The following is a 26,564-nucleotide window of genomic DNA, read 5'->3' on the forward strand; positions in this document are numbered from 1 at the left end:
TATGCATGATTTAGTGGCCCCTGGTTCTGTTTTCATTTGATTCTACTGCTCTAGACACTTTAAAAGATGGAGTGGCAGAGAATTTGCCTGGTAAAGGAGTTATCCTACAGCAATGAAATCCCCCATGTAATCTCTAATTCCCATTCACATCAGGATTGTTACTCCCTAACAGAATCTAAGTTCCTTCAGGGCACATATTGATTCCTTTTTATCTTTCTATTCCCAGCACAGGACCTGACACATAACATGAACTTAATTAATTACACATAATCAGATGTAGAAGTGTTATGATTTATATCAGTCAACTGACTACTTCCCCAGTGTGATCAGTATTATCAGAGCATAAACTACAATTTGCTTCTTAATATGATTCAGATGTATGTAATGTAATATGCTTGGATCTGCTATTAACTGTATGACCTTGCTCAAGTAATTTCCTCTTTCTAGGCCTTAATTTCCTTATCAGTAAAATGAGAAAGCTAGACTAGCTAATCATTAAGATCTCTTCCACTTTAAACTTTCTCTAGTTTGCTCTCTAGTTCCTGCTCTTTGTTAGCTATGTCACAAATGACAGAAGAATTTTGATGAGAAAACCAAGAAAAGAATGGACTACAGGCTACTTGAGGTTAGGAGTAAAGGGATTTTAAAGAGGAAATAGTGCAAGGAGTCTTATACCATTGCAGGGCAGCATATTGGCCATAGGTTGGTTCTCAGAAGGTATACTGCCCAAAGTGGTACACAAGAATGCCCATGATAAATTGAGTCTATTACACAGTCTTGCTGAGGGAAAGACCTGATAAATGGGGAAAAAGAGACACAGTGATGACATTCAATATGTCTGTGTATCTCACTTAAACAAAGTAGGCAGCAACTCCTCTTCCTAGCATCACTTTGGCCCAGACAACAAAGAATTACAAGAGCCCCCAGGTTTTCAAGACCCTCTACATATACTAGGGCAAATGTAGTGTCCGTGTTATAAAACTGCACTTAAATATTAAGTCCTATAGACAATAATTGGCAGCATCTTATATGGTAAGTCTTAAGGCCTCCAGAAAGGATCCAGAAGAGTAAATTCACATGGAGACTAATCACTGGAAAATAGAAGTGCACACAAATACTAAAAACACAGTAAGATTTGAAGGCTTAGCAATAAATATGCGATATTGTTTTCGCTAACATTAATGTGTGCCATCGATGCCACATTTTATTTCTCTAAAGTTCTCTGGTATTGTTATTATTATACTTTTAGAACCTGCCAGCTCCTCTGGCATTTCCTCCCAAGGTTTTAAATATGGTCCCAGTCAATGATGACCTGAATCGTTGCTGTCCAAGGATCCCCAATTTACCTAAGAGGAGATTCTCAGTATACTCCTAAAGAGTAATAAATATTTCAACTACAGAATCTTTCTGGCTTCATAGATTAAGATGAAATCAAACTGATCAAGTCACAAATCTTTGAAGTATTGAGGTATACTATTCATTTTCATTAAAAAAAAGAAATAACAGATGTCAGCACCATTTACAATCAACAATAGCTCTTTTGGTTACTAATAGGAAAGTATATCTTTGTACACTTTTTGATTGTTTTTGATTGGGGGAGAAATAGGAAAGTGTATCTGTGTATATTTTTTGATTGTTGTTTTTGATTGGGGGGAGGAAGGGAGGGAGTGATTCTCCTTCAACCAGGAGAGAAGTACAATGGTTCCTCTCAAGCCTAATCCTCCTTCTGAATGGGCATGTAGAATCTAACCTATTCTGTTTTCCCCTTTTGGAGTGGCCAAGTGGCTGGCCCCTCAGTCCAGGGTCTCACTATCGTGATGTTGGATTTGGTCTCACCAAATGAAATGGTCCACCTGAAACCTCTGCCTCCTTGGAGGCAGGACTTACACCATCACACCTAGCTACTTTTGTCCAGCTGAACAACGCCAGTCATGATTTGAATAGATTCCCATATAGCAAGTCTGCATGCTATCATCTGGCATCTGTGGCCACAGGCAGGCCCAGCTGATGCTTTTGAAGAAAGTGTGTTCGCCAACACCAGTCGGGCCCAGTCCTGCTGTTATGTTTTGTTCCATTTTGTAACTCTACACCCTGAAGCTCTATTTTTGTCAGAGAATTATATTTGACACCATAGGAGAAATTAATGCACAGGAAATAATGCTTCAGTCATGAGGAAAAATCACCAACTGCACATTCTCTCTTTCCAATAGACCAGGGAAACTTTGAAAAGCACATTTTAAAAGGTTCGTCTGTGTCAGCAAATCAAAATGGAGGTTATGTGTATGTATGAGTGTGTTTGTTTTATTATGAGTGAAATGTAAAATGATCCCTCTGCCATTTTGAAATGTGTCATGCCAGTTTGGTGACAAGGCATTTGTTCCCGTCTTTTCTTAATACAAAGGTTTTGTGGGATTGTTGCTATGATTGCTGTGTTTTCACTGTAGTATTGTTTGACCAGCCTGGCTAAGTACAGGGAATCAATTGGCAAAATGACTCTCCACCTGGTCATGAATTGGGGGAGGAGCCTGATGCAATAGCCCATGAAGTTGTTGAAGAACACTTGATCATGAGAATAAAAAGCAGAGTCAAAGAAAGTATTGTTAGATTATAAAAGACTGCTCATCAGGACACTGTCCATGCTAATGCCCAAGCACAGCATACAGAAGAGCAGAAGGAGACTTCACAGTAACAAAGCCAGATTGTCTTAATAGTAAATACATTGGGAAGGAACGTTCCATTTAATCAGTATGAATTATATCCTATTAATGGAAGTTTGGGTTCTTTAACTTATTCATTTCAATGAATAGTTAACTTAGCCATTTGTGAATACTAAGAATGTGCAGAATAGAGAGTTGTAAGAGCTTTCTCCTTGGAAACAAACAAGCTATAATATTTGAGTTTAAAATGAGGGGAGCAATGAAAGGGAACAATGAGAGGTTCTAAATACAAAAGTTTTCAGCTTTTTCATTTTACTGAATACCAGCTCTGAATGGACAGTACTCTATATCACAAATCATTTCTTGGATACCAGTAAAATTATTTACTATTTTTAAAAACATATTTCAAAAAATGAAAAGGCATAGATGACCTACAACATGTAATATTGACAAGTTTGACTGTTGGGATTGCAGACTTATTGAACCAAAAAGCTATTTTTAAGAGAGCTGAGCTTTTTAAAAAATAAATGAATATATACAATGTTATATATGTATATATACTTTTTCTTCAGTTACATGCAAAGACAATTTTATTCATATTCATTTGAATTCATTCAATTATTTACATTCATTTAAAAAATTTTAAGTTCCACATTTTCTCTCTTCTTCCCTTAGTTCCTTGTTCCTTGAGAAAGTAAGCAATTTGATATAGGTTATACATGTGAAATTATGCAAAATGTGAAGCATATTTCCATATTAGTCATGTTGTGAAAAGATGGAGACCCAAAGTGGGGAAAATAAACAAACAAAAAAAAAAAAGTAAAAAATAGTGTGCTTTGATCTGCATTCAAACTCCATCAGTTCTTTTTCTGGGAGTAGATAACATTTTTTCATCATGCTTTGGAATTATCTTGGATCACTATGTTGCTGAGAAGAGCAGAGTTATTCAAGATTGAAATATGAAATATCTCACTGGATAAAAACTGACCTGGAAAATAGATCCAGGAGAGATAATTTAAAATTTTAAAATTAAAAATTATTGGTCTATCTGAAAGTCATGATCAAAAAAAGAGCCTGGACATCATCTTTCAAAAAATTATCAAGGAAAATGATGTGACATTCTAAAACCAGAGGACAAAATAGAAATTGAAAGAATCTATCAATCACATCTTGAAAGAGATCTCAAAATAAAAACTCCCAGGAATATTTTAGTCAAATTCTGGAACTCCCAAGTCAAGGAGAAAATATTGCAAGCATCCAGAAAGAAACAATTCAAGTATGGTTCCACCATCCAGTCAGGATAACACAAGATTTAACAGGTTCTGCATTAAAACACCGGAGGGCTTGGGATGTCATATTTTAGTGAGCAGTGGAGGTGGGATTGTAACCAAGAACTCACTTACCCAGCTAAAATGAGTATAATTCTTCAGAGGAAAAGGTGATCACTCAATGAAACAGGGGATTTTCAAGCATTAGTAATGAAAAGACCAGAATTGAATGGAAAACTTGATTTTCAAATACAGGACTCTGGAAAAGCATAAGGAAGTAATCAGGAAAGTGATGTCATAAGGAACTTAATAAGATTTATCTGTTTTACATTCCTACATGGAAAGATGATACTTGTAACTCATTAGAAAATTCTCATTATTAGAAGGAGTATATAGAGACAGAGGGCATGGGTATAGTTGAATATGAAGGGATAATATCTTTTTTTTTAAAAATTATGAAATTAAAGGGTGAGAGAAAAATGTACTAAGAGAAAGGGAAAGGGAGAAGTAGAATGGTGCAAATTATCTGGCACAAAAAAAAAAGAGGCAAAAAAAAAACTTACAGTGGAGGGAAAGAAAAGGATGACAGAGTGAACCTTACTCTCATCAGAATTGGCTCAAATAGCAAATAACATAAATAAGTATAGAAATCTATCTTACCCTGCAGGAAAATAAAGAGGATATGGGAAAGGGGGAGGGTAATATAGAGAGGTTTGTATTTTCATATTTCATTCATTGGAGATCTATATGTTTTCTTTCATCACTTGATTTTTATGGAAATGTTTCATGTGGTTTTTTTCTTTCCCCTCCATCCTTCCCTCCCTCCTTTCCTTCTTTTCTTCCTTCCTTCCCTTTTTCTTTTTGCTGAGGCAATTGGGGTTAAGTGACTTGCTCAGGGTCACACAGTTAGGAAGTGTTAAGTGTCTGAGGCCACATTTGAACTCAGGTCCTCCTGATTTCAGGACTGGTGCTCTATCCACTGCACCACCTAGCTGCCCCTACATGTGGTTTCTTAATTATGGGTGACGATAAAGGAGAGAACCTAAAAGTCAAAAATATTTTTAAAAATGTAAAAAAATTTGTTTTGAATGTAACTGGGAAGAAAATATTAAATAAATAAATTGAAAACTAAAAAAAAAAAAAAGAAAGAAAAGAAAAAGAAATGATGGGGAGGTAAGATAGGAAGAAATAAGAGCAGAGAGAGATGTGAAGAAGGTAAGGGAGGCTGTATATGTGTTGTGGGTTGAGAAATGAACTCAGGAGAATTTCATCAAATGTCATCAAATAATTCTCAGGTTAAATTCCTATGGTGGGAGGCTTTTTTTTTTTTTTTAATTTATTCTTACCATTTGAGACACATGACCATTGCATAGCTACTTCAGTCATCACAATCAACAGTAAAATACCACCATTTTTGTTATTACCTATACCAATTTCATTATCCTCATCAATTCTATATAGATTTCATCATTTTCCCAAACATATCCCTTTCTAAAATGGAGCACTCCACCAAATTTGTATGTTATTACATATAAAGAGCCATGGAGATCCTTTCATTTACCTATAAGAAGCAACTCATATAAAGCCACCATAACTGATTTTAAGTAAAGCTGATCTCTGTAGCTAATGCTCAAGAGCAAAGAACTGGTTATTTAAGTTTATTTCATTATCAGGAGTCACCTGAATGAAAGCATATGGGTGGGGGATGTCATGTGGCAAATCATAATGTACTTGTTTTTTCTCTGCTTCTGCCAAAAAAAGAAAATAGTAGTCTTCACAAACATGACTCCAATTCTCAAATAGTCCAGAAACACCTCTTCAGATCTGCATGAGAATGAGGAACAGGGAGAACAGATGGAGACATTTTGCTGAGAGTAATGTCTTATCATTCTAAACATCACCTTCCCCAGGAAGCCTATTCTGATTCAGTAAAGAGGTATTATATTGTCTTCCAGATTGAATCATAGATTTAGAATAAGAAGATAACTCATAGAACACCTAGTCCAGCCAATTTCAGAAATGAGGAAATTGAGGTCTAAGAAGACCAAGTAACCATGACGAAAAACACCCTCCATATGTCCTGAAAACTTCAAGTGCAGAATTACCAGCAAACATTATGAGTCTGATAGATTTACAGAGCTATGTCATGAGAACATGTAGCATTTGAGCATTCTTAATTTTTAATGCAAATTTTTAAATAATTAAATATCTGTCCTGTGCAGAGAATGATTCCATGAGTTAAGGATACAAAGACAAAATGAAAAAGAAAAGTTTAGTCATAAGTAAAGCTTCCACTTTCATCACAAATTATGAAAGAATTTTGTTATTCTTCCTTAAAGGAGTAAAGAATGTGAAATAAATGGAAACTTATTGTCTCTTCCTCATCTAATGTCACATACCCTTCACCCATGCTTTTGGAATACTTGTAGGTTTAATGGCTTGCCCATCTCTGAAATTTTTTATACAGAGGCTGGATAGACAGAGAGACTGAAATACATGTTTTAGTAAGCTCTTATGTGCCTGGCACTGGAGGTGCTAATATAAGCAAATATGATATGTATTCTAATGGAATGGAAGAATGAGGGGAGTTGGAAAGAATGTGTGAGTTGGTGAGAATATCCATAGATGTGCATCATGGACCCAGGAATTGGAATGGTAGCCTGAGCCAATGCTCACCTCTCTAAGCCAGGGGAGAGGACTATATTTGTTGTCAGGGTGAAGGCGGTTACAGAATAAAGTCAAGGTGAGACAATAACAGAAGACTGCACTTGTATAAAATCTCTTTTATACCTCACTTAAATATTGGAGTAGATACTCCTCACTTGGGAGGAGTACTCATTGGAGTACAATTCCCAATTAGTCTAAATTTTCTAATAATTATTTATTTCTGAGGACAGTTGAACATCCAGTTTAGCCATTGTCTCTGAAGTTAAAGGACTTGGGCCCAAATTCCACCTCTAATATTTACTATCTAGTTTTAGTCATCTGTAAAATGCACAAGTTGGTCTGATAGCCTTTGAAATCTCTTTTGCCAATAGACATGTGATCTATGATCCATGGTCTATGAAGACAGTCACTGACAGAGGGCATCCTATGTTTTTGTTTCTATTCATTCACTGTTTTTAGTTCAGAGATCTATAGTTGTAGCCCATTCTAATACTGACTAATACATTCACCTTTTCTGCCCATTATACAGATCTTTTAAGAGGAGCATTATGCTTACTGGCTATTTACACAATAGATCCAAGATCATGTCTTTGGCTCCATTCGGGCACATCAAATAAATGCTTGTTTGGAAGCTTGAGATTAACTATCTCTTTAAGACATTTTTTTTTTTGGTTTTGTTTTTAATTTGTTTCCTTCTACTTGCCAAAGAGCAGAAGGAGATCACTTTTCTGATTCTTTTAAAAAGGTGAACTACAATATTCTGAATTTGATGAACAAGAGCTTTTGTCTCTAGAAAGTTTTCTGTCTCATTAAGACCCTGGGTTGTCTGCTATTACCTAACATCAAAGGAAATTTTTTGTGGAAGTTATCTCAGAGTGACAGAAATATGGGGAAGCATTTTAAAGGACTGACATACTTAAATTCTCCATTTTTATACTAGGATATGAAATCTCTCTTTTATTTGTTAGTAAATTATCCTATTTTTCAAGTTTCCACAAATATCTCCTTGATGAATAATGTAGCATATGGGGATGCTTCAAGGAAAAAAAATAGGGACCTGTCCACAAAGGACAGGAGCAATATTTTTTAAAGATCTCATTCAAAGCCAGCCTGTATCCATTCCTTTCCAAAGGAACTATATGGATTCAAAGATAGATGTTTTTGTTGCTGTGTGTATATATGTGTATGTATGTATATACACACACATCCACACAAACATGCATAAAATACACTTAAAACCTGCTTCAAAACTTCCATGATAGGGGCTTCTTAAGCCCAAGAACATCTCTGAGCCAATTAAAATTAAGCAGTGGAATAAGGTGAAACCAAGGCAATTATTGCTTACCCTTCAGTAACTTTGGAAATGGCATTACACAGAGCTTTTTGTTTGGGATGAGATGATGCTTTCCTCAAGGCCAGCAGAGCAAAGATTATGAGGTCTGACATTACCATGTCTAATAAAACTCATTGTTTAACAAATGCACCAGAACTAAGGGAGTCACTGAAATTAACTGGGTACCAAAGAAACTATTCATGGATTCTGAACCATTTTAAAAAGAACTTTTCTATAATCATACTTCAAGTAATAAATAAGAAAAACTTTTATCTACAAAGAACTTAATACTTTTGAGTATTCCATACTGTGGATTTTCCATGTCATTACTTTGCTCAAAAAATTTCAGTGGCTTCCAATTGCTCATATGATAAAATACAAAAGCTTTAACTTGACATTTACAAGTCTTTTAGAGTTTGGTTCCAGCTATTTTTCCAGGATCACTGAACATTCCCCCCTCAGACAGAAGTCTGTGCTCCAGTCAAAATGACCTGCTGGTTATTCTGTAAACTCAGCATTCTATCTCCTATCTCTTGATCTTTGCACAGACTATTCTGTGTGCCAAGTATTCACTGCCTCGTCACTTCTGTAAATCGAGCTTCCTTTAAAACTAAGATCATGTGTCATCTTTTAGGGGACACTTTTTCTGATCTACCTGTTATTTTGCTTTCAAATTCATTCTCTTCCCCTTGCTCTCTCATTATAAAATAAATATTCAAAAATATACCAGAGACAGAACGTTTCATAGGAAAGATGTAAAGTGACTTACGGAATCACTTCAGATATTGCCTGGTGGCTGATTAGAAGATAGCTTTGTGGCACTAAGTCTTGACAAGTACATAGCCCGTTTTTGTCTCGATGTTGGAAGGGATCCAGGGATCTCATTAGCCTTTTCAATATCCGTGCCTTTTTTTTTTCACATCTTGGGCATTCTTGGCATTGAACAAATATTAAGTAAAAGCCTTCCTTATTATGCACACAACATTGTCTCCAGCTAACATGGCTACTAGAATGAATGTGACTGTGATTGCTTGAAGAACCCAAAATGTCTCTGAGAGAATTTATAGCTCAGATTCAAAATATGGTCTTGTGCTGATGTTATTACAATGTAGATTGTTGGAAAACCTATAAAAATTCTTCTTCAGTTTTCACCAGTTTCCAAAATCAAGAAGGTATTATTGTATTCATACAATTGCAGATTGGATCTATTTATATTGTACTATACTTGCTAACAATAATATATCTAAATCTTAGTTTGTAAAAATAGAGAAAAAATAATCAGATCTGTTCAAATGTCTTATAAATTTTCTAAATTATGGGCCTCCTCCTCCACAGAAGCTAGCTCTCTACTCTACACTGAGAAATTAAATAAGTGGTCCCTATGTATTTGGAATGAAATTTTTCTCTTCTAACCTGATATGATTTTACCCAAAAACTCACTAAAATGGGACCGATATAATGCCATTATTATTCAGTTGAGCTAAAATAAAAAATATATATCATAAATTGCAATGGACGCAAAGCAGAGTGATATTGTGTACATGCTGATGAACTTATCAGATTAATATGGGTTCAAATCTTGCCTCTGACACTTATTAGCCGTGTGATTTTTGTGTATGTCCCCTAACCTATATGAACCTCGAGTGACTAAGATTTTAAATTATAGGCAATTTCTCATCTGTATGGGTAAAGGGCCTTCCCATCACATGTTCTTGATGTGAGTAAAGTAGTTTCATTGAAAACTATAATATAAGAGGGGAATACACTGTATTAACAGTGAAGAGAATCGAGTCCTACTTATGATTGCCTCCTTTCTAATCTACAGGGGTTTTTCTTAGTTAAATAAGGAGTCTAGAACAGAAGGTCACTAATTTCCCTTCCAGTTCTCATGTTCTTTAAAAGAGTTGATTGTACAATTTTCCCATTTTTCCTCCAACTAACGCCTCTTGACTCGTCTTTTAAAAACATCACTGAATGAAAACTTGAAGTGTACTCCCAAACAATAGGAGCTATTTGAAAATAAGCATGTCAGCTGGTTATGTTTCTTCTCTATGGGTTTCTCTGAAAAGAATTCAGCTTGAAGAACATTTTGGAAAGTCTATTGATTTTTGTAAAGTTAAAAGGCAGATGTGGATGGAGATCAGGTGAAAGAAGTAAATCTTTAGATGTAATTCAAATCAACATTGAATTGGCCATTGCAATGGTTAACTATATATTGATGCCTACTACGTTCAAGAGGGAAGAGGGGGCATTTTGTGAATAGAAAAAAGAAAAGGTCCCCGTCATCCAGAAGTGTGTAGTTTCAGAGACTGCTTTTGAGTTGGTTGAAGCTATTTTATAATCTTCTATAGCAATTTAAGAAAGCTAAAAGATAGTTGAGAATATAATACCAAGTTAGAAGACAAGTGAAGATACTTTTGTCCTAAATGTTTCAACGAATTCTTTTCTGTAACATTAATGAGATTTGGTCACAGGAATTTGAATTCATGCTGTCCAATGTTCTGTATAAAGATAACAAAATTTCCCAGGGGAAAGACAATTTCCTAAAGTCCTTCAGTGTAGCAAAAATATTTCTTAGTAATATCTAGGTATAGGAACAAAATAGACCATCAAGTCTAGGATGCTGTTTCCATAATGGTTTCACTGAAAAAAAAATTAGCATGGGATCCAGAGAAAGGGAGAATATGATTTTGATATAGAAAAAACATGGGAAAGAAGCATTCTAGGAGGAAGTGGAGCATGAGCGATAGAAAAACAATGGTCTTGTCAAGGAAAGAATGAGTAACTTGAGTTAGCTGGAGAATAGATTGCAAGAAGGGTAGTAGAGCAAGAAAAGAACACTGCAGAATGTAAAAAAGCCAAAAATCAGGTCCTCTCACCAACGAGAATGCTGTTAGAAGTCTGGATTTTATAGCATAGACACTGGGGATCATGTCAAGGTTTCTGAGAAACAAAAAGAAGTTACAGGATCATCCCTGAGGGGCTTCCCCCCTCCCCAATCAAACTAGCTTAGAGTAGCAAACACACTTTCAAAAACTGATTAAGTTTGTTCCATCAGACACGACATGTGAGGGGAAAAAAATCAGTTATAAATTGCATTTGCTTTAATGAATGGAAGAGCATGAGCAGCAGGTTGAAATGGTCTTGTGAAGGCAGCTACAATTAGTGTGTCGTTTCGATGTGGAAATTGACTTCTTTTAAAAACTCTGAGGAAAAGAAGGCATGATGGGGGAAGTAATGCTAAAAGCAATAACCATTGAGTGTGCTTTGGGAGGCAAATAATAAATAAAGATTGAAATAAACCCCGATGTTATCTATCCATTGAGACTAATTGTTCAACTTAAACAGAGTGCAAACTTGGGTTTCTGTTTCTAGGTTTGGGATTGTTGACTTGCTTTATTTAAACTGAAGTTTAAAAGACAGTACAAAGGATATAATTGAAGGGGGAAAGAGAGAGAATTCTTTTTCTAAAGGGAAATTTTGGGATCTATCACCAGAAAGAATAACCTGGGAGGAATGAACACTAAGGGAAGAACTGGGGGACCGAGTTTCCAGTTCCGAATGGACAGCAAATGGTGGGAATCTGGGCCATTTACTTTCTCTTTTTTGGGCCACAGCTCAGATTAGAACTCCAAGTTTACTCCTAGTTCTAATATTCTTTGGTCTGTTTAATTTTTTTTCTGGCTCAAATATTCCATATTTTTACGGCCTTTAGCAGCTTTAATATCTTATATTCAGTGTTCTAACGATCCATATTCTAAGGATCCTCTTCTACCTCTAACATTAGGTAAGTCAATGTAATTTAGGGTAGAGTCTGTTTTAGGAAGCTCAACTTCAGGGCATCCTCATGCAGAGGCAGTTAGCATAATCAGTCATGAGATGGGAGCTGTAGAGTCAGAAGGGTCTTAGAAGCCATTTAAGGCAATCCCCCATTTTAAAGATGAGAACATGAAGCCCAGAGTGAGTGATCTATCCAGGATATCACACAGTTAGTTGGAATTAGATACTGGATTTGAACCAGCTTCAATCATTGTTCCTTCCACTGTTCTTTCTTTCTCCTTGCCTTTCCTATAAAACTGCTAATGGCATTGGATGAATCCCAAAGGACAAAAGCGACTCATCCTAGATGAGGAAAAGGTACTTGGTTATCATTTTGAAATGATCCCAGAGTACTGCTCTGCACTGCTGGTGTTTCCCTGTTTTGATGTCGCTTGTTGCTTTTTCGGGTCCATAGGGCTAACAGAAGTAGCAATCATTTTTTAATTAATATCATGAAAAATATAGCACCTTTTTAATCACAACATGATTACCCATAAAATTAATTTGCCGACTTTTAATTATTGTACTCACAAATAAAGCATGAGCCTGCAGAGCCAGACAACAGTCAAGTGGCAAGGAGGAATTAACCAAGGTCGTTCTAGATGCTGAGTGGAATGCTCAAGAAGTTTAAAAGCTCCTATTCAAAATGCCAAATATAGGAAGCATAAGGCTAAACTGCTTTTCTCATTCATACAGAAGCAAAGGTGCTCCTCTTTGCCCTTTTATTTTTTTCCCCACTGAACATGTAGATGTGGAAAATATTAAAATGACTTGTATTTTTTTTTTCTTTTTATTCACAATGGATTTAACTCTTTTGTTGCCTTATGTCACATAAGAAATTAGTCAACCTCTTCTATCGTCCAGCTCATTTAGGAACAGAAATAAAGGGAATCAAAGTTGTTTTGTGGCAAGGTGCTCATTCTTGCTCCCCAACTCCAAGCAAATTTCTATCAAGTAGTTGTTACCTTCCAAATCACAAAATGTTAAAATGTTAGATCTGAGAAATGAAATGTTAGACTACATAACATTGAATGTTGGAGCTTGATGGGTGCTTATAAAGTCTGGATGTTGCCAAACCAAGAGTAGATATTCTTAGAGTTAGAAAGAATCTTAACAAAACATAATGCAACCCAGTTATTTAGGAATAATATGATAAGGGAAAAGCCATTTAAAGAAAATACATGATATGCCCAAATAGATATGGTTGGGGGACTGAAGTAGATTAAAGGACACACGTCTCTTGGCAATTTCAGTAAGGTATTCCTGCCACTTGTGGCTTCCAATTGTGTCTATTTAGATTTTTAATGGATAACTGATTCTTAGCACTGTTTTACTAAGTGAAGAGCTGAGAGTTTCTTCTTTAGGAATTTTCAAGAACAAATATCTTCTTTTCTTTATTTTTTATTATTTTTTCCTTAGTATTTTATCTTTCCAATTACATGTAAAGATAGTTTTCAACATTCGTTTTGATTAAGATTTTAAGTTCCAAATTTTTTCTCTCTTCTTTAATCTCCCCCTCCCCAAGATAGCAAGCAATCTAGATCTCTTATATTCTTGAGAAAATTTGAATACAATTCTATTTGGAAGCAGAAGAATGACTTTTCTGTGCTGTCTACAACTTTGACAATATAGGTTGATAAACAGATGTTGGTATATAGATTATATGTAATTGATACAAATAATTTTGCATAAATAAAATAATATTTTATTTCTATAGACATACCCATCTAAACATATTATATTCATTTGTGTACATATTTATTCATGTGTGTGTATAGATAATCAGAGAACTGCTTCTCATAATCAAATGGAAACTCCTGGATTGAAACTCACGTACATGTATATTCTGTGCTTGCTCTTAGAATTTTTAAGGAATAAAGATTTCTAGATAGTCAACTCTTTGGATTAATCCATTCATGAGTTACTGGTGTTTATGAATTAGGATATATGTTAGCACAGATATGAACAGAATGCTGTATTTGGGGTCAGGAAGATCCTGAGTTCAAATCCAGTTTTACAATTTACTAGCTGGGTAATCCAGTTTACCTCAGTTTGCTAATCTGTAAAATGAAGTTTTATAGCCTTCACATAATAGGGTGGTTGTTAGGAATCAGATGAGATAACACAAATAAAGTCCTTGACTAACATTAAATCATTTTATGAATGCTAGCAATTACTATTACATAAATTAGAAGCAGTGTGATATAGATTAAAGAGGGTAAGACCTAAATTCAAATCCCATCTGGACACAAATTAACTGTGTTATTTTATATGAGATAAATTAAATGCTGAGGAGCTCTCTATGATTAGAAGTTGTGTATAAGCCATTTATCTATATTGGTTAAAGGGGCCTTCTTTACCAATGAAATCCCACATATATTCTTACTCTAAAAGTACTTGTAATATAAGTAATATTTTATGATTCATAAATCACTTACAGGTCTTATAGATTTCTCATTATTATTGTCATTAACTCATTCATATTTTACATGCTTATTATGTACAGAATACTGTGCTCAGACATAATAAAACATAATATCTATTCATCAATGTGGTTAAGATCCAGTGGGGGAAATAAAACATATACACATTGTTTAAAGAAGCATAACAGCTGTATCTGTGAAATTATTCACATATGGAATATAAGAAAACTCTCTCTGAGGCAACCAATGCAGACCAATGTTATATAGTCATAACCTGTCTGATCCTTTGTTTCTCCAACCATAAAATGATGGGAAATGAACTGTATGACCTCTGGATGTCACTGAAGCAAAAGGTTAAGTATATTGTCCAGGAGCACAGAGCAAATACATGTCAAGAAGCAGGGATTGAACCTAGATATTCTTGACTTTCAGACCAGCTCCTATCTACTTTTCATGATTAACTCTGAGAAAAATAAACCAAACCAAACTAAACACAGCATTAAACTTTCCAGGTTAGATTATAAAAGCAAAATACAAATTAAATCACATGAGGAAGGAAAGCATTTCTGGGAGGTGTGAAAGCAGCAGCAAGGCTCCCCAAAAAAACTTTTTTTAACATATCTGAACTAGGCCTTATGAACATTAAATGTCTTATATAGAAATATAGAAAATAATTTTCTGCCATTTATTTGGATTCTATGTAAACGGGAATCTACAGTACTTATGTCTTCCACCTTAGTCATTTTAATTGATAATATGATTTAAGGATATTTTTAAGCATCAGTTGAAATGTTAATGTCAAAGGAAATTAATTCCCTGGCTGGTTTGTTTTTTTCTCTGAGGCAGATATTGATGAATGTACAGAGGGAATCATTGAGTGCCACAACCATTCTCGCTGTGTTAACCTGCCAGGGTGGTACCACTGTGAGTGCAGAAGCGGTTTCCATGACAATGGAACCTATTCACTTTCCGGAGAATCCTGTATTGGTAAGCACCTTTCCTCCAAGGATTTTTTCTCTTTACCCTCATCATGTCAGACTACGTGGCTTATTTTGCTACCATGCTTAATGAAAATGTTAACAGCATAATCAATTATGAGAGAATCAGAGTAATACTGTGGAAAAAGCACTGGCCTGGGCCAGATGGAACTTCAAATTTCATCTCTGAAGCCTCTTATCTATGTGAACTTGGGCAAGTCACTTAACTTTCCTGAATTTTTTTTCCTCAACTATAAAAGGAGAGAGTTGTATTAGATGGTTTCTGACATCCCTTTCAGTTCTAAATCTGTAAGCCTGTGATGTCGGCGGCTTGCTATTATGAATGGATGGATTTCTGAATCAGGAACCTGAATTCAAATTCTTCAGATTCTTATTAGCGAGGAGTAAGTAAGCAAATTACATCACATTTTAGAGCTCGGGTAAAACATGGATAATGGTAATTGCATTATATTCCATCTGAGTTATCCATGGTGGAGTGGAAAGAATGCTTGATCTAGAGCAGGTCAGAGGAACTGTGTGTGAATACAAATACAAATGACCATTTGTGGACATTGGACAACTCAATGAATCTTTGGGGAGCTTCATTTTTTTTGCTCTGTAAGATGAAGCAGTGGGGATCTCTAGATTCTCCTTGGCTCTAAATCTGTAAACCTATGGTCTTAAAGAGTTAGCTGCCTAACAACTTAACACCAAACCTTTAAGATGCCCAGGTTCCCCTGACTATTTTTATAATCAACAATTTGAACCCAGGTTTTCCAGGCTGGTTAGTATCATACTGTTTTATCTATAGGATGAGAAGAATACTTTTATAATGTAGATAATAGGGTTGTTGCAAGGAAAGCTTTTGCAAACTTAAGATACTCTGGATGAGTTGTCATAGAATTTTGAATGAAAATAAGAAAGGTGAATAGAAAACAAAAGGTTGTCTCTCTGGCTTTTGTCTTAGAGACTCACAGGCAGGCGTGATACAATATTATTACTACCACCATCTTTTCACTGAGCCGACTGTGCAAACAGGTCATGGTTTATCATGGACCCTAAACTACTTTTAAAAACTTAGTTCAATGAAAAACATGGTTGCCATTTATTTCATGTCACATGAAAACAACTTGTAGTAGCACAGACCAATTTCAAGGAGTTTTGACCAGCATCAATAATGTCAACAGCATCCTTTAATTCTTGGGCTTTTCTTCCACTCCTTCGAGAGGAAAACATGATGAAGGGATGAATCCTTTCAACATTGAGCAGTAAAGGGATAAAATCTGCTCTACCTATACACCATGCTGCCTCTTATGGTTATATTTAAATCAGAGTTCTTTATTTTTTGATTCATTTGTTGTATGTTATAAGCATTTCTTAAAGTTATGAAATGATTGGGGGTGGGGAAGAGGAAAAAGGATCTAGTTAAGACAGTACTCAAGGGAGCTAGGATTTTGTCTGCATAGGAAAATACTCTATCATTAAGATAGGTTATATCCTACATGTAACTTAGGAAATTGATTAATTAAAGCAAATGGAGATTTTATTGAACTACTATCAGAATGACATACTGAGCCCAAGTATTCCAGACTCTATGCCCAACATGTCAGGCCACATACCATATCAAGTCTGAGTTAGTAAGGAGAGCTTTGGGTTCCAGTCTTGCCTCTGTTGGACACTGGCTGTCACCAAGTAATGGAATATTCAGATCAAACAAGGGCTAATTCAAAAACATTGTAGCATCAGGCCTAAATGTCTTAGGATGTGATACTGAACATAATATGTATTTTGTGATCACTGATAATCTCTGGATTTTTAGCTGTATGTGGAGTGATTTGGGAAGGCTTAGGGCAACTAGGTGGTGCAATGTGTACAGTGCTGAGACTGAAGTCAGGAAATCTTATCTTCCTGAGTTTGAATCTGGCCTCAGCCACTTAACTAGCTGTGTACTAGTTTTATGGCTCTGAGCAAGTTAGTTTTCTCATCTGTAAAATGAGCTGGAGAGTATCTGCCAAGGAAAACCCAAATGGGGTCACAAAAATTCAGACATAACGGAACAACAATAGGAGGTTTAAGGCTGGGATTTCAGGAGGGAGCCCAACGCAATCCTTGAAATATAATACAAATTTAGTAAAAATAAATAAATATAAGACAGACTAACAAGTGACTTACTAGGCACTGGCAACAATTTTCTGTGTGACTTTAACCAAGTTAATCTATTTTCTTTCATTGTGTCTTTAGTTTCTCCATTTTTCTAAGGAGATAACTATTTTTCTACTTCCCTCTCAGAATTGTTCTGAAGGTAAATTGTTTATACCATCAATAAAAGCCCTTTTATAAAGCATAAAGCTTTCCAAAAACACCATTTTCTATAAGATTGTATTTTGATAGTTTAGATTTTTTTCATTTTAAAAAGGAATATAATAAACAAAAAAGCCAATTGCATTGGATTATGGCTTTAGTATTCTGATTAATAAAGGATAAACTCTGAAGCAACTGAAAAAGACCCAATCCCTTTCTTCCTTTGTCCTTGAAATCAGACTGGTAGTATCCTATCAGGAAGGGAAGTACAAAGTTAGCAATTAAAATAAATGTCTACTACCATGTTAACCATGATCCATTTCAGGGTAATTGGTAAATCTTTGAATAATTGCTATGAATAATGATATAAATGAACTATTTAACAATGAGATTTATGCATTTTTACATTTCTGTGATAATCATGGCTAAGTATCCTACGTCAGGGATTCTTTAACTTTTTCCTCTTTGTCCAAGAAATTTTTATAACCTTCCACACTGTTATGTTGTGATACAATTTAAGAAGCTTTATCCTAACTGGCTTTCTATCTATCCCCCTCCTTTTATACAAGAAGAACTTTAACCTGAGTAGATTAGGTTGACAGAGGTCATCCAGGGAGTACATATCAGAGACAAGATTAGCACTTAAATCCTTTACTCCAGAGACATTGCTCTTTCCATTCTATCATGATGATTTTTTTTTGCTTGACTCCCTAATTATTTGTTAAAATGGAGGGTTTTTATCTAAAGGGGGAGGTTTGTTAATGGATGAGGATAATTTTATCCCAAATGATACTTCCCTCTGACCACAGCCAGATTGCTTCAAAAAAGTATGTTCAGTGCCCATGTGGTCATATTCTCCTGCCTTACAAGTGATAGTTAGCCTAAAGGCTCTTAGGCTATTCTCCTTGCCAATGCTATAAGCTTGCAGAACTTGTAGAACAGTCCTACTGCCTCCCAATTCACAACTGACCTAGGAATGTGAAAAAAAAATAATATGGAATATTACCCTGAAATAAAATTCTAGAAATTATAACTTGCTTTTCTTCCCTCACTCTTTTTCAGAAAAAAAGGCTTAGTTCTTATTAGTCCATCTCATTCCTTAGATTCAGATGATAGATTGTAAGCCATCACAAAACACACAGTAAATGAATAAAAAAAATTGTATAGCAAAGTGAAAAGAGATTATTTTACCTTCTCATCTCCTGTTATCTTCCTTCCACTTTCCCCAGGTGGTAAATTGATTAGGGGAAGGAGTTTGACATTTGGAAAGCATTGTGACTTGTTATGCAATCTATGCCCTCTCTTAATTATTTTACTTTTTTTTTTTTGGATGGGGGGGATATTATTTGGATATTACATTAGACTGAGAGGACAGTCTGCCTTTTTCATTTCTTTGTATTTGTCATGCTTAGGACAGTGCCTGCCATAAGTAAATGCTTAAAAAACATTAACTGGTCGACTTAATGAAAGGGATCATTCCAATTAATGAAACTTCACAGTATCTGCCAGTCAAGAGGCTTCCTTGATGGTTTTTTCACCTTGTTGATCCTATACTGTTCCCTTGCAATCCCATCTCATTAGGATCTGTCCTCCCTTGTCCTTCAATGCAGTCAGCCCTGAATGCAGCTGCAACAGCAGCCATACATAGCAAGCAGCAAATGACAAGCCACTCTCTGCTGCTGCTGAGTGTCCCTTTCTGGCAGCATGGGAAGGATGTAATGGAAGTGTCGTCAAGAGTAATGAAAGAGAACCGATGCTGGGTGAAATGAGCAGAACAAGGAGATCATCATACACGGCAACAAGACTATACGATGATCAATTCTGATGGACGTGGCTCTCCTCAACAATGAGATGATTCAGGCCAGTTCCAATGGTCTTGTAATGGAGGGAGCTATCTACAGCCAGAGAGAGCACTGTGGGAAATGAGTGTGAACCACAACATAGTATTTTCACTTTGTTATTTGCTTGCATTCTGTTTTAATTCTCATTTTTATTTCCTTTTTGAACTGATTTTTCATGTGCAGCATAATTGTGGAAATACGTATAGAAGAATTAACATATTGGATTACTTGCCATTTATGGGAGGGAATGGGATAAACTAGAGAGAAAAAAAAATGGAAAACAAAATTTTACAAGGATGAATGTTGAAAACTATGCATATTTTGAAAATAAAAAGCTTTAATTAAAAAAGAAAAGAATAACGAAAGAAGAAATGCAAAGATGTTATCAAATCTACACCCACATACATTGCCCATCATCTGTTAAGAACTATTATGGGTGAACTTGTCTTTTTGAGTTGCCATGTTCCAAAATAATGGACTCAGAACATGCAGGAAGTCTTGATTTCAAGAATGTCCCTTTAATCCCCAACCCAAATGAAGTAATTTGTTCTTTGTATCCAGAACTGGGCTCCCCATGCGACCTTGGGAGTCAAAATATGTTCCAGACAGTGTACACTAGGCTTGTGCAATAGAGTACTAGTCTCATAGTTCCTCTTTGGGTAAGGTTTTGTCCTTATCCTATCTTTACTGCTCCTTTCCCCTCCCAAACCAAGCTCCTTTTGGTAAAGAGACTAGTATTTCTTCTTCTGTCTTACTGTCATAAATATACAAACTTCTGTACGGATAGTGAGCTTTTTACCATGGCTTTGGGTTACACAAACCCAAAAATATTTCTCTTTCAGTAAACCTAGTTTTTCACTTAGTTTCATAAAGTTGTGATTGTCTATTGACACTGATATATTTCCTCCAAACACCTTCTGGGAAAATTAGCAACACCTATTAAGATCACAGATTTAAAGGTCTTTAAGGACTAGTCAATTAACAAGTAAGTATTTGAATAAAGAGGTTTAGAAATGGATTAAGGCAAGGAAGAATCCAGTTTTACTCTGATCTTCCTCATTAACTCCCTATGGGACCTTGTCATCATATACATAATAAGTCTTGATTTGAACTCAATCATCGAATTCAATCCCTTCATTGTAAAGATGAGCAAACTGTGGCTTAGGGAATTTAATTGTTATGTCCAATGTCATGCTGGGATTTCTTTAGCTAAAGAGCATGGAATAAAGGCTGGGTCCCTGACTTCTAGAAGAGTTTCTTTCCACTAGGGCACAGTCTCTTTTTCCTCATTTGAAAACCTGAGATAATAATAATAATAGCTATTCTGCTTAACACATTGGATCATTGTGGTGAATAAAAGACATAATAGGAAGGATTACACTTAGAAAATTCTAAAAAGCCTCATACAGATAGACAATTTGGCTATTTTTAAAAAGAGAAAAACCTTGTATACTAAAGCATTCTGCAGCATTGTGGGGATTACAGAACTATCAGGTGGTAACCACTGCTGAAAAGCATGTAGCCTAGTAAAGGATGCATGATTTACACACACAAAGCAGCAGCAAACAATGAGAGACAGAATATAATTAAGTGCTTAATTATGTGAGACAGACTGTAAATATTTTAGATCAGAAGAGGGAAATCAGTAAGGATAAGAGAAGTAAGGAGGATTCCATGAATGAGGAATAATTTGAAGAACTGTCAATATTTGGGATGTTATAAACATCGTGTAGTAGATGGTAAAATGAAGCTATATGGCGTATATAATGACAAGTTTACAAGGAGGCTCAGAATAAAACTTAGTTCTCCTTTAGCTTAATTCTTCTTTAAAATGACATTATTTCAAATTGGCCTTGGAATCAGTTAGACCTGCCTTTGCTACTTAGTAACTATGATCTTATGTAAGTCAGTTCATCTCTTTTTTAACCCAGGCAACTAAGACTATAAATTTCAAAGAATCTGCATGGGTAGAAGGAGTTTCCTTACTGGAAGATAACTTTATTAATTAAATCACACCTTCCCATCAAAATCATCTTCTCTTCCCTCTCCTCATCTGCCTCAACTTCTTCCTCCTCTGTTATTTTTCTTTTCTTTTTTCTTTCTTCTTCTTTTTTATTTTTTTTATTTTTTTGCATTTGTGGTAAAATAGGTAAGTGATTGATGGGCCTAGAATCAAGAAGACCCGAGTTCAAATGTAGCCTAAATGTAGAAACCCCTGTTTGGAAATCCTCAAGGGCAAGCGGCCAAGCTTTGTATGATAGGACTATCCCATGTCTTCCAGAGTCTGCTGAGAAAACCCGTGTTTGATAGTCCATTGGATACACACGCTGCTAAGATTTGGATAAACTCCACAGCTTTTAAAAGTAGCTACTGGAAATCTACATGAAACAGGTGACAGATCCAATAGTCCTGCCCCTGGCTGCCCAGCCTCCCCCTTCATTCTCGTGTAACTTTTTCTTTCACAATATCTGTCTTCTCACTCTCTTCTCTCTTCTGAATAGGATTCTATATCATAAACTGTTTTCCTTTTTTCCTTTTTCCTCCTTATACTAAGCCTCTGTGAGGTCTGCCCTCAACATTTTTTAATGTTTTGTTCCTTTTTAAAGCAAAAAACAAAAACCCAAACTATTTGCCTCCGTTTCCTCAATTGATAAATGGGAATATAACAGGTACATACTATAAAGAATTGTTGTGGGCATCAAATAAGCTATTTTGTTTTTGTTTTTTCCTTTAAATTTATTTATTTATTTACTATTTCCCTCCAGTTGCATTCAAAACAATTTTACATTTGTTTTTAAGATTTTTGAGTTCTAGGTTTATTATTATTGTTATTTAAAGCTTTTTTATTTTCAACCTTGCAAACTTGCAAAAACCTTGTGTTCTAAATTTTTTTATCCCTTCCTTCCCCACATTTCCTTCCCTAGACAGCAAGTAATGCAACATATATTAAACATGTGCAATTCTTCTATATGTATTTCCACAATTATCTTGTTGCACAAGAAAAATAAGATTAAAAATGGAAAAAAAAGAGAAATAAAACAAAATGAACAAGTAAGTAAACAACAACAAAAAGTGAAAATACTACAGTATGATTGATCCACACTCAGTCCCCACAATCCTCTTTCTGGGTGTAGATGGTTCTTCTCCATCACAAGACCATTAGAACTAGCCTGAATCAAAATGAGATATTTTGTAAATAAAGTGCAGTACCTTTCCCTTCCTTATTCTTATTCTTCTTTCCTGCTTCCTTAACTTATTCTTTTTCCTCATCTCCTCTTTCTCTACTTTTTCTTTCTGCTTCTCCTTTGTTGTTCCTTCTCTCTTCCTTCTTTTTCTTCTTCCATATAAAATACTCTTTTTGTTTTAGTGAACTTAACAGCCATCACAAAACAAGCATTTGAATATACACAAGAGGATAAGAAAAAGAATTGTGTAAGAAACTGTAATCCCTTGAAATTTCAATTTTGAAGAAACATACGTATGTTTGTTTGTTCATAATATATAACTTTTAACAAGACCATAAAAAACATTACTCTGTGTCTTTTGCATTTTCTTATTATACATGCATTTTAAAATGCTTTACTGGTGCTCTAGTTCAGAACATCTATCAGTACTCACTAACTTACCCAATTCCTCTAAATAGAAACCCTCATTTGTAACACTGAACAAATCAATGTACTCTAGTGGAAAGAGCCTGGTTTAGAGTGCCAATGTTGTAATTCTGGCTGGGATGCTGATCACCTGTGTAATGTTAGGCAATTCACTTAGCTTCTCAGACCCTCAGTTTCTTCATCTTTTAAAGCAAAGGAATTATGCTATATCATCTCTAAAGTCTCTTCCAACTCTAGATGTATAATCATTGAATGCACTGACTATGTCTAAAAATACACTTTTTTTTTCAGTCAAATCAGTCATCATGAACCCATCTAAGGTTTTCTTGGCAAAGACACTGGAGTAGTTTGCCATTTCCTTTCTCCAGCTCATTTTACAGCTGAGGAAACTGAGGCAAATAGGGTTAAGTAACTTGTCCAGGGTCATACAGTTACGAAGTGTCTGAGGCTTAATTTGAGCTTAGTAATATAACTCTTCTGTTTCTAGGTCTGGCATTTTATTCATCGAGCCACTTAGCTGACCCTGAAAATACATAGTACATTTTGTATATTCAATTCATTGCCTTTCTGCCAAGAGATAGATATCAATCTTTTGAAGTTTTGACTGATCTCTAATTTTGATTTGGCTTTTGGAGGTTTGGTTTTTTTTGCCACCATATTTTCTTTCACATTTTAAGGGTGGACTGTCAGGCATGTTTTTATCTTGGTTTGGTCATTTCACTGTGCATCTATTCATAAAAATTCTTTGAACCCATCATAATTGTCTGAATGAATTCAGTTAGAATTAAAAAAAATAAATTTTAACAAATATCTTTAAGAAAGGTCTGATTAAAGAAATGGTACAAATATATAAGAAATAGAGGAATTCCCTAAAAGTTAAATGTAGCCAAAGGATGTGAGTAGGTATTCTCTAATGAAGAGACAGAAACTATCATCAGCTATTTGAAAAAAAAAATTCTCAAAAAACTAGTAATAAAAAGCTAAAATTAAAACAATTCTGAGTTTCTACCACATCATATTTTCAAATATGACAAAAGGATAAAACAATTAATTGTTGGAATTATGGATTGCTCACATATTGGAAAAACAATTTGTAATCATATACAAAAAAAGTCATTAAACTTTATATTTGTACTTTCATATCCCCTTCCTTTTCTTCATTTCTTTCTTCCTCTTCTTCATATATCAGGATAGTATTTAAAATATTTGTTAAGTGATTTCCACACAGTGGTGTTATAAGACATCTTGTGCACAATTATTACTATTTTACATACGAGCAAACTCAGTCTTGTTTGAGTGTGAGTTGCTTAGGGATGCTTGGCCAGTATCATTTCCAGAAAAATTTCTTCCTGGAAAATCCTGTTTGCTTTAATGGAGCAAGAAATGATGCTCTCCCCCAATGCTAATTTTTCACTGATGCCCAGGTTAGAAGAACAGGCCAAAAAAACAAACAAACAAACAAAAAAAAAAACCCTTCCTTTTAATTTTGAATATATGTATGAAGAATGAGACTAAGCAAAAGCATATTCTTCGGTTTCCCCTCCTAGTCCAATGACACGTATTGGAGGAAGAAAATAAGCTTTTGCAGACCTGAGGAAATGAAATGCTGTTGAGAATATGTTAAGGAATGGATTGTATGCCTGGCTTTGGAAAACAAGCCCAAGCAAGATCAAAGAAACTCATCACAATTTTGACTACAGTCTCAGCAACTCGAGGTATAAATGGATCTGAGAGTTGAGTTAGGAGTAGTCATGCCAAAAAAATAATAAAGAAGCCTCAATATAAATTATACTCTGTAAGGGGATAATTTTTCATCTTGTCTCTTTTTCACCCAATGCTTCATAAATAGTTGGAACTTAATATGCATTGGATTGGAGTCAACTGGATTGGAATGGGAATGGATTAAATTAACTATTGTCTCATCAGGAAAAGACATTTCAATTTTTTCTTGTTTTGACTCGAGTAGATCCTAATCAATGACTGTTAAATTGAGTGGAACTGAATCTTCTGAAAGATCCTCTTGCCAATTTTAAATGGGAAGTGAAGATAATGGATTGATTTAAAACCAGTGGTTTTGAGCTTCAGTGTTTTAGGTTGTTTTTGCTTTCCCCAAGCATTCAGAGATAATTGCCTTAGTTATCCACTTCATTTTGTGTGTAGCCTTAAACTCTGAAGTCAAAGATTGATTTTCAATTCAATTTGTAGTGCCTATACAGAGAAACATGCTTATCACAGGGTGGGCTTTCTTGGGGTTTGTGCATATGAGTTCAGCTTTATTTACAGGGATTGTGTGCAAGCTTCCCTAGGGCAAGACACACATGGGAATCATCTTTATGGGTATCCCGGAGAACATGTTCATACAGACAGCTGCCATATGTCCCCATGGGGTTTTCCTCTACTGGATGCTACAGGGTGCTGTGGCTTTTGGGTGAGAAAAACCCGTACCTAAATCCTGACTCAGTGACTTGTTAGAAACGTGACCCTCGACAAGTCAGTTTAAACATAAAATGTGGGTTTGAATTTGGTGGCCCTTTGGTACTAGGTCTGGAATAGGAAGAAGTGGTTTCAAATGTGGTCTTGGCTGTAATAACGAGTCACTTAACTTTGTCTCAGTTTCCTCATCTGTAAAATGAACTGGAGAAGGAAAAGGCAAACCACTGCAGTATCTTTGCCAAGAAAATGAATGTATCTGCTTGAACTATTGTGAAAACTTCCTATGTTCCCTCTAATTCTTCTCTCTGTCCTCCACAAATGGGGTCCCGAAGAGTCAGACAGGCCAGAGAAAAAAGACTGAACAATAACAGAATTGTATCCAGATCTAAAACTTGTGAATCTACAGTTGGCTTTTCTTAAGATCAAGACTCTTGGGGTATCATATGGTCTCTGAACAAAATCATTGTTGTCAAAAACTGTGAGGCAAAAAGTGGCAAAAGCAAATGCTGCCAAATGCAGGAGAAAGCATGGATTGCAATTTAATATCAGTGAATCCAAGCTTGTACTCCATAGGAAGGAAAAATAAATAACAAACTTTTCTCCTGTTTGATTGTTTTTGTTTTTTTAGCTTTTTAATATACATTTCTTTGTGAAACAAATTGAGAGAGAAAATCAGAGCAAAAGGGCAAAACCATGGGAGGGGGGAAAACAAACAGAAAAAAGAAGTGAACACAAGCATGTTGATTTACATTCAGTCTCCTTAGTTCTCTCTCTAGACACAGATGGTGTTTTCTATACAAAGTCTATTGGGATTGCCTTGGATCACTAAACCACTGAATGATAGTTGATCATCTTACATTCTTGCTGTTATTGTTACAATGTATTACTGGTTCTCCTTGTTTCACTCAGCATTAGTTCATGTAAATTTTTCCAAGCCTTTCTAAAGTCATTCTGTCCATCATTTTTTGCGGAACAATGATATTCTATTATCTTCACGTAACCACAGCTTATTCAGCCATTCTCCAATTGATGAATATCTACTAATTTTCCAATTCTTAGTTACCACAAAAAGAGCTGCTACCAACATTTTTGTATAATTGGGTCCTTTTTCCTCCTTTATGATTTCCTTGAGATACAGTCCCATTAGTGACACTGCTGAGTCAAAGAGTATGCACAATTGTATAGTCCTTTGGGTATAGTTTCAGATTATTCTTTAGAATGGTTGGATCAATTC

General features: G+C 35.3%; 1 protein-coding gene across 1 annotated transcript in view; it reads left to right on the forward strand.

The window, feature by feature from the left end:
* The window catches only part of NELL1 (neural EGFL like 1), an 870,390-nt gene that overhangs the window by 805,057 nt on the left and 38,769 nt on the right, over positions 1 to 26,564 (forward strand). The window contains exon 16 of the mRNA XM_051966758.1: positions 15,014 to 15,154. Within this exon, the coding sequence (XP_051822718.1) occupies positions 15,014 to 15,154 (141 nt within the window). The remainder of the gene's footprint in view (positions 1 to 15,013; positions 15,155 to 26,564) is intronic.

This window comes from Antechinus flavipes, chromosome 6, assembly GCF_016432865.1.
Source record: "Antechinus flavipes isolate AdamAnt ecotype Samford, QLD, Australia chromosome 6, AdamAnt_v2, whole genome shotgun sequence".
NCBI lineage: Eukaryota > Metazoa > Chordata > Mammalia > Dasyuromorphia > Dasyuridae > Antechinus > Antechinus flavipes.